At 35.1% G+C, this 14,319-nt stretch overlaps 2 protein-coding genes across 3 annotated transcripts in view; one reads left to right on the forward strand and one right to left on the reverse strand.

Annotated features, from left to right (window-relative positions):
* Nucleotides 1-269: 269 nt before the first annotated feature.
* On the reverse strand, nt 270-7,075 carry LOC117117555 (adenylosuccinate lyase-like). The gene is made up of 10 exons (XM_033261888.1): nt 6,802-7,075; nt 5,216-5,419; nt 4,499-4,623; nt 4,043-4,261; nt 3,807-3,897; nt 3,456-3,673; nt 2,652-2,742; nt 2,000-2,089; nt 1,547-1,723; nt 270-1,151 (listed from the first exon to the last, which is right to left on the reverse strand). The coding sequence occupies exons 1-10, from the start codon at nt 6,940-6,942 to the stop codon at nt 1,065-1,067; spliced, it is 1,443 nt and encodes a 480-aa protein (XP_033117779.1). The 5' UTR covers nt 6,943-7,075; the 3' UTR covers nt 270-1,064.
* Nucleotides 7,076-7,118: 43 nt separating this feature from the next.
* The window catches only part of LOC117117549, a 94,292-nt gene continuing 87,091 nt past the window's right edge, over nt 7,119-14,319 (forward strand). For both annotated transcript variants that reach the window (XM_033261875.1, XM_033261876.1), the window contains exons 1-2: nt 7,119-7,275; nt 8,836-8,983. In XM_033261875.1, coding sequence (XP_033117766.1) covers nt 8,893-8,983 — 91 coding nt within the window. In that variant the 5' untranslated portion in view covers nt 7,119-7,275; nt 8,836-8,892. The remainder of the gene's footprint in view (nt 7,276-8,835; nt 8,984-14,319) is intronic.

Raw genomic sequence — 14,319 nt, forward strand, 5'->3', positions numbered from 1 at the left:
AATTAATGTAAAAAACAACAATCTGGCATGTAAAATTAGGTTGACTTGGGCAAGGTTAACTGTTTATTAAAAAAGAAATAGAAAAATATTACCTTTGAAGTCACCAAAGAAATCAAAATAGTATATGTTTCTTTACATCAGTTGCAGCATTTAATATTGCAGCCAAATAATATAGGGATGGTCTATTTACATGACCAGAAATAGCTTATTCTAATTTTCAATTGAAAGCTCAAACTTTTGCTAAATAAACAAACTAAGCAAGTCAAATATTGAAGTTCTTTGTTATATTACAGACCATTTTAATATTTATTACTGACATGAATACAGATAAATCAAACACCTCTTAGGTGAGGATTATTGCCATGCATGCCAAAACCAGCATCAGTCAACAACACAAAAAATTTGACTTTTTTGATATTAAAGTTCATATTCTCCAAATTATAAGCATTAAAATGATAGGTCATTTATTGGAATTGGCTTACTATTGTTAAAGTTATGAGTAAAAATGTTACAGTACTTTCTTGTGCTAAATTACTCGGTTTGAGAATGTACCCTGGTTTTAAGATGTAAGCCTCATAAAACAGAATGTGACAATCAACTAAAGAAGACTAGTTTAGAAAACAAAAGCAGGATATCAGTGCAATTTCTGGCCATCTATGAATCCTTACACAAGGCAAACTCTGGCCGACACCAATGATCTAAATTACCCCTGCAATAGTAGGGCGCTTTTGACTGTACCCATGTGACCCTCAGATGGATTCCTACAGCCATGATCGTCCTGCAGATTCTGACAATGTAGATTCAGCTCAAAGCATGTCTTAGAATTTAGATGACAACAATACCCCTATGCCTGTGCACATGATTTCATCCCAGATGAAATTGCTCGTGCAATTGAAAGTTCTGTAAGAGTAGGTCATTGGAACATAAGATAAGCCTCTATCACTAGCTGCTCGCTATTTTACATCCTAGGCCTTGCAAGAACAGTCAAGCGTGGATACAGGGAAAGAGCAGTTGTTAATCTATGAATCATAGGTTTTGCAAGAGCAGTTCTTCATTGCTAGGCCTCATAGTTGGAGCTCTGATATCTTATCCAGGAAACTTGCAAATGGCTTTAATGCTGGCTGAACCTCTTCTATAAGAAACTTTGAAACCTGAAACAAAAACATTAGGATTGTGAATGATAGCAATTAAACATTTAGTTAACACAAAGGGTCAAGACTTGTATAGGAATTCACTGATCCAGATAAGAGCAGTCAGGTAATAATAAGTAAATGCATTTCAAGAAAAGAACAAAATCAAGAATGATATGACCCAAATTTTTACACTGAATATGAATGGGAGATCAAGGGTTGGCAAAGACACAGATTCCTGAAGACATTGTAGAGATCATCAATATGGCGATTTTTTGGTATTTGATGTTAGGAGGTGAATATTTTTGTGGACAGATTGAAGGAAAATTAAAGTGTAACCTCTGTGCATCTGTCTTCAGCTCTCCCAATTCAGGAAAACTAGTAACTGATATGCTTCCTAATATTTATCAGCTTACTTGTTCTGGCGCTCTGCCGACAAATGAAGAAGGATCCAACATCACATCCAAACTACTGTGAATGGGGCTGAAATATAAGGAACTCTTGATACGTAAAACAAGGTCGTTTTCACCACCTTCTTGCTTGACAACAGCGGCTGCTTCCTGTGAAAGTTTCCGTATCTCTTCATGACATTCCTATGGGAATCAAATACGTTTTTCCTTAAATAATGATAAAAATGTTGTAACCTTTCTAGTATTTTAAAAATTACTTTATAAAATATCCCACCATTATAATGTCTTAGGCAAACCTATAAACCATAATGCCATAGACATGGCAGGACCCATAGGTAGGATCAGACAAATGAAGCTCTTCCTCCTGGACCATGTGTTGTACCCCTTTCGGACCACTGGTCCTCACGTAACCCCTGCAAACATTTTTTAATCTGCCACTGGTCTGAGGTCAAATGTTACCTGTCGACTTGCCCCTGCTTTCACCATTGCCATTATGATGTTCTCTGTCGCCATAAACGGCAGCTCTTGGTTGATACGTCTCTCTATTACCTGCAAGCAAAACAATTCAAAAATAATCAGTGTACAGTTTTTCTAACAATTATTCTATTTTAATCAGTGGCGGTGCAAGTCTATTAGTAGACTATAATATATCTATAAAATAAGCGTCTGAAACCCCTACATTGTCATATTTTTTGGGGGCTTCGCCCACTGGACCACTTTCAACGTATTTTGAGCGATACCTGACTATGCTCACTTCGGGCCACCCCAGCATGTTTCCCCCCAAAATTTTACCTTCCTCTCACTTGCCCCCGCCCCCCACCCCACCCAGATTTCAACTCTGGCGCTTCCACTGAATTTAATTTATTCCCTTTAGCAATTACAATTGTTACTGTTCATGTCATGAACTCTTGTCGTCTTTGCCATTGCTACAATTATTATTACTGCACAGCTAAAGCGGCATACAGTAGCTCAGTAAACTACTATTATGATTACTGCCACTAAGTAAATGATCTGTTTTATGTAAATGATTTGAATAAATCAATTACTAATGCCATTTAATTGCCTGTCTAACCAAACAATTCATGCCACTGTTAATTACTTTGATATTTACCTTTGGGTAAACGACAAGTCCTTCGGATATATTCTGTAACGTGCTAAGCACGATGTCAGCTGTTAAAAAAGCCTCTGCTAGGCATATTCTTCTAGAAAATTCAACAAATGGAAAAATATTGTAAAATAATAAGAATGATTATGAGAATAACTCAAAATTCAACTGTATTCATCTTTTTGGAAATATATTTTGAGAATAGCATTGAAACTATTTTCTATATTGTCCTCAGAACTTAAATGTAAATGCTTAACAGGAAGGAATAGAACATCATTGTAATAATGATGGATGAATTAGATAACAAAGTTACCAACTGTCTCGCATCGTGTGGGACTGTCCCGCATTTCAAAGTGATTTTGGATGACATACAAATTTTGCAGAAACACATGCATGATCTTAAATTTGTCACGCATTTAGCACAAGTGTATGTGTGATAACAAATTATCACATTTTCAGGGGAAAATACATTAAAACAGAAGAAATTTGTTAAAAATTTAAAAACGATCATGCAGTAACTTAAGTCATTAGAGAGCTTTCATTATCTCATTCGAGAATCAATTCACTTTGAAAATTTCTCTTTCCCATTTACAAGTTTATGTAGGGCCTACATAGTCAGGTGCTCAAATTAAACATAGGCCTACATTAAAACTTTTACGTGGCTCTGTCCCTGGACCTCCGGTGCCCCCCTCCCCAGCCAACTGGTGTAGTCACTCACTCATTTCAAATCTCTCAGGTTGGTAACTATGAGATAAAAATAACACTAATATAGATTATTAGATTAATATTTTTTATAAGTAATAAATTCACCTATTTGCACTGTCGTCCAGAGTACGCTCAAACCACTGGACTGAATGTGTCTGCAGAGGATCGATTACGAGGGTCATTAGATGCCTGGCCAGAGAACAACAACGCTCACTACGCATTGGATTTCGCTTATATGGCATTGCACTGGATCCTATCTGTTCCTTTTCAAAGGGTTCTTCAAGTTCTTTCAAATTTGCTAGCAGTCTAATATCTGTGCAGATCTGTTTTTCACAAAAAAATAAAACAAAAAAAACTTTTACAAATAAGCAATTTAAATACTATATGCTAATGCTTCACAGAAAACACTGTACAAATTCATGTAGACGGCACTTAATCAATTTTGCATCTTTTCACCTTGTGGACAGTTGCTCCAAGCCCTGCCAATGCAGACAGAACATCAACATCCACCTTCCGGCTGTAGGTTTGTCCAGTTATTATATAAGCTCTGAAGAAAAACAACATCTGTGTATTTAATATATATTTTGAAGGTTTCCATGTATTGTCCTTATCAGGAATTGAAACCAACTTAGTTATGTACATGCGTATTAGGACATATTTCTTTTTTTAGGATGTTTTTTATAAGTACTCACTGTTTAAAACCAGCCATCTCTGTAACGATTCGATCAAGCATTTCTACTTTCTCAGAATTCTTCTCAAAGAGCGCCAAAAAACTGGCTTGTGTCCCTGTTGTTCCTTTTACTCCACGAAACTTGAGGTCATCTCTGGCACGGGTCAGGTTGCGAAGATCCATGCAAAGGTCACTGATCCAGAGACAAGCTCGCTTCCCAACTGTAGTGAGTTGTGCTGGTCTATGTATTAAAAAAAGCATTAAAAAAAAATTTACCTCATACAACTAAAATTTACACCCTAAAATTAGGGTTGAAACGCACCCTCACTACTGATCATGAAGACACTGTGTAAAAAAATAGGCAGCTAAATATATACTGCACTGCCAAAAAGAAATCAAATGATTGGCAAATGTGATCCCTAACTTACTGTAAAAGAACCTAATAATAGGCAAATGTGATCCCTAACTGATCCCTTACTGATAATGAGTAAAACCTAGAGTTGCTACACTTTTGTTTTCTTCTGCAAAAACTGACAGACGTTGAATGCATCTTGCAAGACGGGGGAGTACTATGTTTAAAGCATCACGCAATACGATCAAGTCCTAGAAAAAGACAAGGAATTATTAATGTGGCACAGCACCAGTCACAGCAAAAAAGAACTTGTCTCTTTACCTCTCATTTTAGCATATTAGATATATTACATATTTTGCTTACCTGATGGCAATACTACTGTATTTATTGTTAAACTTTGCAATAAATTTGTATTCAGTATTATATTTATATATATTATATATAATTATATTATTTTATAATGTATTTAGTATGGTTGCAATAAATTTGTATTGAGTATTATATTTATGAACATTTGTAAAGCACCTTTCTTTGCAGATACGAAGCGCTGTATCCCACATATTTAGGCACCTCACAACCCACAAGCAGCCGTGATCATTGCCTAACCCTAGCACAGAACAAGTAAACAAATCAAAAGAAGCAGTGGCAAAGCTTGTAAACATGAGTAAATAATGCAACAATAAAAATAAAAATGGGATAATTAGTTAAAGAGATGAGTCTTTAAGTTAGACATAAAGACAGCCACAGATGGTGAAGATCGAATGTGCACTGGAAGGTTATTCCATATTTATATAATATATTATATAATTATATTATTTTATAAAATTTAGTATGATGACTTACAGTATTGTCGCCAACGTAGCATGAAGTTGCGCCAAGGTGAATTATCCCGGCCGCTTTCGGACAGCACTGAGCGAAGGTGTGGACATGTGCCATGACATCATGACGCCTTCGTTTCTCCTCCTCTTCTGCCATATCCCAGTCAATGTTCTCAATATTGTTCTGCATCTCTACAATCTGTTCATCCGTTATTTTCAAGCCCAATGTCTAATAGATGAAATAAATCTTGTATAAAAACAAAATGAATATTTTACCTATTTATTTAGGGCCAAGCAAACGACCTGGCAGTGGTATTTGTAAGGTTAGTTACAACAGGCAATTATAGAGACTGTCCTTGTTTCAATGTTTGTTTTCAAATAATTCATTTTTGTAAGAAGCAATTTATTCCTGGTGAATTTCTAGTTTCATCAGTTTAGGGAAAATAGAAAAAATCATTAGATTATCACTCCCGCCCGCATCAAAAATTTAGGGATTATTGATGCAGGAATATTTAATTTTTTTTTTTGCTGCACCATTTATTTTTACGCCGTGGCTAGAGATAGAGATTTCTATTGGCTAATCATGACGTAATATCATTTACCATACCTTTAGCAATTGGAAGTTCCGATACGGTACCGTATCTCTAGCCACGGCGTTATTTTTACTGCATAAAAAAAAACTTTTCAAAAAGCAACTGCTCACAAAATATAAAGGAATTGGTTCCGACTGATTAGACATTAGTCGCCGTTAAGTTTAATGCAAAGCCCATTCTTTAAACTTGTTGTTTCAGGCCCGTAGCCAGGGGGGGTTCCTGTGGGTTTGGCCAAACCCGCTTTTTCAGCAAGCCCCCCTTTGACAAGCGAACCCCCCTTTAACAAACAAACCCAATTGTGACTTAAGCAATTACATTGCTATTTTGATTTCTAGCAGTAGATATATATTGATGATCAAATTTTCTTAATTTCAGTGTTTTTACTGTGCATTGTTGACAACTGTCTTGAAATCCTGTGTTGGAAAGAAGTGATCATGCATACTAGTACTCTTATACTCCCTTTCATTGGATAGATACAAAAATATATTTCATTTTAAACTGCAAGAAGTGTTTAAATATGCTATTATTTACTTTCTTTGAAAGTGTAAATAGCTCCGACTTCGGGGAATTCACCCCCTCCCCATAAGGCCTTTGCCACATTGATCATACCGGGGGCCCTTAGACGGGCACCTGGACCTCACGCCCTGAACTCCCCTTCCTCCACCCCTGGCTGAAGCTGGCTACGGCCTGTGTTTACTGTCACTCAAGTGCGATTCATCATGGACCGCATGGTGCATGCAGCTACAGTATAAAACTAAAATGCTAGGCTAGTCAGCTAAGTTAAGTCGAATGTCTTCTTCAATTGGTTAAGGGTTATGATTGAACATTGAGAAGATATTCAACATCAATTGCATACCCGTGATCCATGGATCGCACATTGTAGGCTAGCTAGCTAGCTAACTAGCATACAAAAACAGGGCCTGGTTGAAGCAGCCAGGCACGTGTAACCTGTCCCAATCCTACTCAATAGCGAATAGAGCCTACTACTACTAACTAGGCCTAGGCTAGGCTAGATTACCTGCTGAGCTTTTGCCAAATAAAGCCAGAGTTTACGCCATGTCGTAAACTTCTTCTCTTCGCTGAAATTGAAAGCCATTTCCTCGCTAGCATAACGAGCGACAAGAGGGGACCTGTATTTTTTTAACTGCTCACGTTCCATTTTTTTGTTTTAATTTTTAATTTTGGCCACTTTCTTTTTAAAGTCCAACAATCTTTTCGCGCGAAAGAATGTGTGGTGTTGAAGCCTTTTAAATTTGAGGGCGCTCTTCAATGACAATGTTTGTTGTCAACATCATTGAGTCTTGATGATACCCTGCGACGATATATTGCCTGCGACTCTGCTGCGAGCGCGATGTTTTGTCTGGACTCTGGTGCCATATAGGTTGGGACAGCTAAATTGGGACTCTTTGGATATTTACTTCAGGTTCCATCCTGCGATGGATGTGTCCTTATATTCTTGAGGATGCATCTATACTTGCTTCCTAATTGTGTGGTAAGTTTTGTAAAACGATCAAGCAAAAATAGTCGGAAGATACGGCTTGAATGAAAATAATAAAGTTTTGGGCTGTTTTGTGCGGACGAGGCGTTCTGTTGTTGAATGTGGCGCGGCTCGAAGCAAAGGGGTTTATTCATCAGAACAGAATGCCCGGTTCTGATCACCTACACTCCAGTTTCAGATTTCGGACGTAAATATTATGTAATTGAAGATATACATACATACATGTTAGTATTTATGCGAAAATTATCGTATTGCCCTTGCCGACTAGGCCTAGTTTGTGAATATATTTGTAAGTGTACACAATTTAAAAAGTGAATTTATGGAGTTAAATTTCATTTAAAAAACTACACAGATGTGTTTAGGAGGAGGGCCTAGGTTAGGCCTAACCCCTCCTACTGAGTACTACTGTGTTGCTGTCTATGTCCCTGGTGACCTGTTGACCTTTTCTGTTCACAAAATGAATGGTAGCCCTTGAAAATAATTCCATTCCCAGCTTTATAAACCTTTGGCCTACCCTCCTAGTTTTCTTACAAATTACCACTTTAACCCCACCAACATTTGTTTGAATCATTTAACAAAATGATTCTCCATTTTACACATTACACTTAAACTTTATTATTAATTTACCAGAGTTTTATTATTAATATAAGCTTTCTATATTGAAAACGTAGAACAAATCCACTCATCCGTGACTGCCATCGCATGCATTCTACGTTCTGTAAATCAATTTCGATTTTTTTTACGACTTGTGTGCGGAGAAGTCAGGAACACAAAGACAGTTGGCATTCTGACCTCAACATACATTCGGCCAACGACCGTTTTATATTTCGAGAGAGAACGTAACGCACAAACGTTAAGACATAAATTAACATGATGCCATTACATTCTATATCATTGCAAATTTAAAGCTCCCTGCTAATCGATCCATTTAATCGTAAATAGATTCAATCAGAAAGTGTTATGGATAACATATTGGGCCAACATCAAATAGGTCCTCCATGGAAATAAGCCTTGGAATAAGTTTGTTGGATTTTTTTCAGAATCACATTAGGTTTTACTGATTTGTTGGTGGTGAACCGTAGCTACTGTACCCAGTGGCGGCTCTGGGGGGCGGGAGGCTAAGCTGTCTGACAGAGGGCTTGAGCTTGTAAGCCTGAGGTGGGGGGGGGGTTTGGGAATGGCTGTCCACCCAAATGAGATTTTTTTAAAAAATAGGGACCTCTGGATGGCCGGAAATGACTGTGAAAGACATGTTATAGCTTGGTGTAGGCCTATTTTAAAATTTTTTTTTGGTCCAACTGCTCGGCCGGTAAGGGAGGCGTGACTTGTCCGATGGGGAGTCTCTGTTCACCCCCTCCCCCAGCTGGCACAGCCACTGACTGTACCTCGTCTCCAAGGCCCCAGCTGAAAATTTCAAATTTAATAGAGAAAAAGACTGATAAAAGTATTTGAATTTAATTCTTTATTTTTGGCTATGTACCCAAAAAATAATGGAATCGGTAATGACAAGAGAGTATTTTATGAAATCAAGCTTGATTTTTTGTCCTTTTCCAGCCAATGTCCTAACAGAATTTTAAAGGATATTTAATTTTACGGTGCTAACTTTCAAGAATGGGTAAGGATACTGACCTTCTACAGGCTATCCGCCTTGAAGATGTTGCCGTGGTGATGAAGATTGTCGCAAAATTCAAATCAAAATCAAGTAAGAAATTTTTTCTTCAGAGATCTTTTTATTTCAGGTACCAGTCCTATTCCTTGAATAATTAAGTCTACTTCGTAAATACTTACCTGAATACAGAGCAGTAAATCACCTAATTGAAATTTTGAAGGTTTTACTTCCCTATCTGGATTAATTCAGTCAAAATTTGTTTCTAAAGTTATATACTGTGTATCAAGGTGTCTGTATTCATAATCAACATCAAAAAGAAGTTATAATTTCATTAAAAAAAGTGTGACCATAGAAGTTGGTTTGATCTAAAGTGTCTCCAAAATAAAGAAAAATGATGTTCCTTTAATAAATAATTTTGATATGCCCAGTTCTACCACCCAAAAAACAAGAAGGAAGTGTTGCGCTAAAAGTATTCATTACTCACATTACCATTGTGCTACATTTTTACAATCGTTGTTATCCTTATTACCAATAGAAGTACAGTACTAACAGAACAGGGATATTTATTTTATTCATATTTTGAAAATTTTGTCAATTCATCGCGTTCGTGTTCAGTTTGAAAATTCAACAAGGATAAATTCCCATTGTTTTCGTTGTCGTACCCATTGCACCATTTTGCCCATGTTTTAGACAAAATAATTTAAAGGTATATGTAATGGTACTGTAGATATGAATTTCATTCTAATATTTTACTTTAAGTTAAATTAAAAATGATCACCCTTTGATCGAGGTGGCCCCATAATATGATTGTTCCAAGTACTGATGTCCACTGTGTTTTTATAACTGTAAGTAACATGCCATGACCTTGTTGCTCAGGTTTACTATATTGCTCAATATTTAAGTCCCTACTGAGAGACCACAAGTATTTACTAAGTAAACTAGTTAATGTAAACACTTCTTGTGAAAGAAAAGGGAGAAGAAGATATGTGTGAATCTAAACCAATTTTTATGTGAACAGAACAATAGTACATAAAATAGAGGAAGATGTGAAATAAACTTAACTGATAGCATACCAGTATAGAATCAAATTCATTCTATTCATTCTTGTCACATTTTCATTGACACCGTTGACCCCTAATTTAAGTCAGTGCTCATCGTTTCTATTTTAGTACAGTAAAATGGAAGATTTTTTTATTCATTGTAGCTTGATGATCAAAGGCACCATTGTTAACTATATCTCCATTTACAAATTGTTGAGTAGATTTATTATTGCAGCTTTCACAATAAAGAGGAAAGTCTATGGTTAATGTCCTATTATAAGCATTGGCTATAGGTTGTACTGTAGCATGGTAATGGTAAAGGTAGGATATTTGTAGAGCGCCTTCCACAATAACATCGTCTAAAGGCGCTGACAGTATACAGACCCAAAGTCAGATTGGAAAAAAAAAAAATAAAGAATAATATAATCAAACAAGCCATTCAAGTAATGATGTCAGATGGCAGGCCAAACCGCCAACATGAAAGAGAAAGGAAATGCACACTCTCGATATTGACACAATACACCCCCATCTGCTTCACGCTACAGAAACTGGGGAAGCTCCAGCCCCGTGAGCCCTAGTGGCCTGGCAAGGATTTATTTTTTTTATTCATTCAACTTTACCCCCTTCCTGAACTTGAACTCATGGTAATTCAATTGGAAGCCCAAGACTATGTCTCATTCTTCCACATGAGCTCTGCAGTACAGTACTGTCCCTGTTTAGGAATAGTGGAGAGGAATGTCTTTACATTGTTATTGTTTACATTTCCTTGTGTTTGTTATTTTTAGGTAGATTTCACATTACATGAAAACACAAATCACTTTACAACTAGTTTGTTATTTATCTTACCCCACAAGCATAATATTGATATATTGTGAGCCCAAAATAAACTACCACTCTGGAAATTCTATGACAATTTAAACTTGAATTTAGTTTAAAACTAGTTATACTGTACATAGTGTATATTAAGTACTAGACCTAAGAAGTAAGCATGGTGTGTGTAACTACAGTACGGCATGCATGGATGTGTAGTGTGGGAAAGAAGGAGCTAAGTTACGATAGGTAGGATGCTTAGGCATTGTTTAGGATAACAATAGTCTTGCTTACTATTGTTATGTCACAAAACAAGTGCCTATGTGTTCATTGTGGCATGATTATTCAGGTCAAAGTTTAAACCAATAGTATGCTCCCCTTTATAAAAGTAAACAGAAAGTGGAATTGCTTCGTTGTTATATTTATTTATATTAAGTGATGTCTTGAATAGAACCGGTAGACAAAAAATAAAAATATGGTGTATTAGTCACTTAGAAAACTTTTTTATAATAGATCAACTTAGTTGCTTTAATTACTTAAGGTTAAAAGTTATTTTGAAAAATGGGTTGAATGTAAAGGAAGGAATTTTATGCTCTAATTTGTTAAATTTGTGTCCACTCTGCTTCAACGATTTTCAAAAATAAGTTTGTTAAGGTATGAAAAGACTTTTGCCTTTAAAAGGGTACTAGAAATATGATATTTTTTTTCTAGAGGGGATTTTTGATGTCATTAGTAGGCCTACAGTATAGCATGGAGCTATAGTAATAGAATCAACTTAAAAATGTTTTTTTGGCAATTTTTTATGATTTTACGGGCCATTACAATTTCCCCCTTTAGCAGTGTGACGTCAGTGTAAGCTTCTGCAACCAAAGATCATATAGCGCTGCATATAGCGTTGCACGCTGCGTTATTTTTTGGCACAACAGCTGCTGACGTCACATTGCTAACGGGGAAAAATCGTAATGGCCTATAACTTCATATAAAATTTGCCAAAAAACGATTTTGAAGTTGATGCAATTTCTAGTGACATATCAAAAATCCCCTCTAGAAAAAAAAATCATCTTTCTAGTTCCCCTTTAAGATGTCTCTATGAAACCCATGAGAATTGTATTTTTCACTTCATTTCCCTTATTTAATTGACCAGTAAACCACAACAGAATTAAGTGCATATTGATTGCCGCAGTTTGCTGGCAACATTATGAAGTGCTCAGGAGCTGAGTATGTGTCGCATTGGTGTAATAATAACCAGGTAATAATGCAAAGCATATACTTAGCATTACTCCCATCTATTTTATACTGTATTTATTCAATAGGCTGTACTTAATTAACTTAATAATTATAAATCTTACAGTGTACTGCAAGTATTTTAATATTAAAGGATTATTCAATACTGTATAACTACAGTACATAAGGCTGATAGTTTTATTTTATTTTATAGAACAGTTAAGAATATATAATTAGGCTAAAATATTAATTTTATTAGGGATTGCTTGGTAGAACTGAACTAAAGTAATGTGGGTTAAAATCTTATTATTTTAATAAGGATTATTCCGTGGAACTGTATAAAATTATACTAATATCTTAAAAATTTTAATAAGGATTAATCGATAGAACTGTACTGAAATACTGTAGGTTAAAATTTTAATAATAAGGATTATTCAGTAGAACTATATAATTAGGCTAAAATATATTTTAATAAGGATTATTCAATAAAACTGTATTTAAATAATGTAGGTTAAAATCTTATTTTAATAAGGATTATTCAATAGAACTGTATGTAGGTATTCGATAGAACTGTATTTACAGTAATTAGGCTACAGTAAACCTTATATTTGAATAAAGATTATTCAATAGAACTACTGTATACTTATAAAAATTATGGTAAAATATAGATTATTTTAATAAAGTATATTCAGTAGAACTGTACTTATACATTAGGGTAAAATATATATTATATCATAACAATTATTCAATAGAAGTGTACTTATACAATTAGGGTAAAATATGTATTTTATTAAGGATTATTCAATAGAATTATACTTTTAATTATGTTAAAATCTTATATTTTAATGAAAATTATTCAATAGAAAAGTAAACAAACTAAATTGAGATAAAGACATGGAACAAAAACACTAACAAACCAACTTGTCCGAAGCAGTTATAAACGGAAACAAATTTCAATTATAACGGTACTCTTTAGTTTGTTTGTTAAGGCTGTGCTGGTGATGGTTAAACAGATCCACTACTGTTTTACTGATTTATGCTAAAATATGGATTCAAGAATTAGTTCCTTTATTAGATAGATGATGCCTATCAAAGAATTAGAGCATTACCAAACACTTCCTCTCTCACTTAAGGCACTGGTTTGAAATGAAACTGCAATCTGAGAGACAGAAAGATGCAGAATATGTCTCTCTTCTTTATTACCCAATACACTGGTTTTTTTTTACATTAACAATAAAAACAAATATTTAATATAATATATTTTCGGATAAAAAGAGGTTGAAAAGAGGCAACTACTGTACATACTGTACAGGTTTGACATCTTACAATCTTTTAGTATACTTTAGTAATGCACTATGGATTGATTGATTGAATTATTGATTTATTTATACTAAAAATAATAATAATAAGAAATGCTGTAAGAGAAGTTTTTACACTAGAAAGATTCGGTAACGATTTATCAGTTATGCGATAACATATTTTAACAAATCAAATCAGATGACGTCATAATCATGAAAAAAACATTAACATCGTAGTAGTAGTAGCAACGATTTTATCGTCTTACCATGATTATGACGTTATCTGATTTGATTTGTTAAAATATTTTGTTATCGTATACACGATAAATCGTTATCGAATCGTCCTAGTGTAAAAACTTCTCTTATTTCTTTCGTTTTCTATATGAACAATCGCTTTTTTAGATTTTTTATCGTTATCATAAGTATAAACAGTATGGATTTAAACAATTTATACATTCCTATATTGGGAAAGATGTCTGCAGTGCAGTAGTGTTGAGTTTTCATCCAAATATACCTCTGCTAAAGTTGCTTAGTTATGAAGCGATCAAAAAGCTCCCACATACATATACATACACACTCACCAAAGATCTTATAAATACAAGATAGCGTTCTCCACGATTTCTGCGTGCAAATTCTGTAATAACGAAGTGTACAGCGCCCTCTTGCAAAAATGAAAACTTTCGAACTTTGACTGCTTAGACCATAGTGTACGCCGCGCGACGTTTACCCGTAACAATTAGAAGCGTCCGATTTACAATGCACCCTCTCTTTAGAACATAAGGAACAATATTAACATTCTTGGTAACAAACTTTGGCGTAATGCGAACACCCTATCTCAAATCAATGGCAACGACTAGGACGGCCTCTTCCAAAACTGATTACTTTTCTGTGCCAAATCGACGCTTCTATTTGTTACGCCTGAAATCGCGGAGAATGCCATCTTGTGTTTATAAGATCCTTGACACTTACCCACCCACATACACCTTTATGTTTATTCGCTGTTACAAGAACAATATTCCGTAAGTCTGACCAGTGGCCTATCTACTGTAGGGGATAC

This window comes from Anneissia japonica, unplaced genomic scaffold, assembly GCF_011630105.1.
Source record: "Anneissia japonica isolate Jap-2015-1 unplaced genomic scaffold, ASM1163010v1 scaffold287857_len828801_cov194, whole genome shotgun sequence".
In the NCBI taxonomy this organism is placed as follows: Eukaryota; Metazoa; Echinodermata; class Crinoidea; order Comatulida; family Comatulidae; genus Anneissia; species Anneissia japonica.

What these genes read in the sequence shown, in the direction of transcription:
- LOC117117555 (XM_033261888.1), bottom strand. Translation starts at nt 6,942, where the DNA reads ATGGAACGTGAGCAGTTAAAAAAATACAGGTCCCCTCTTGTCGCTCGT. An exon ending in CTAGGTTTTACTCATTATCA is followed by an intron (nt 4,262 to 4,498) that starts GTAAGGGATCAG and finishes TTTAATACATAG; the next exon opens with ACCAGCACAACTCACTACAG. An exon ending in AAGCAGGGGCAAGTCGACAG is followed by an intron (nt 1,724 to 1,999) that starts GTAACATTTGAC and finishes TGATTCCCATAG; the next exon opens with GAATGTCATGAAGAGATACG.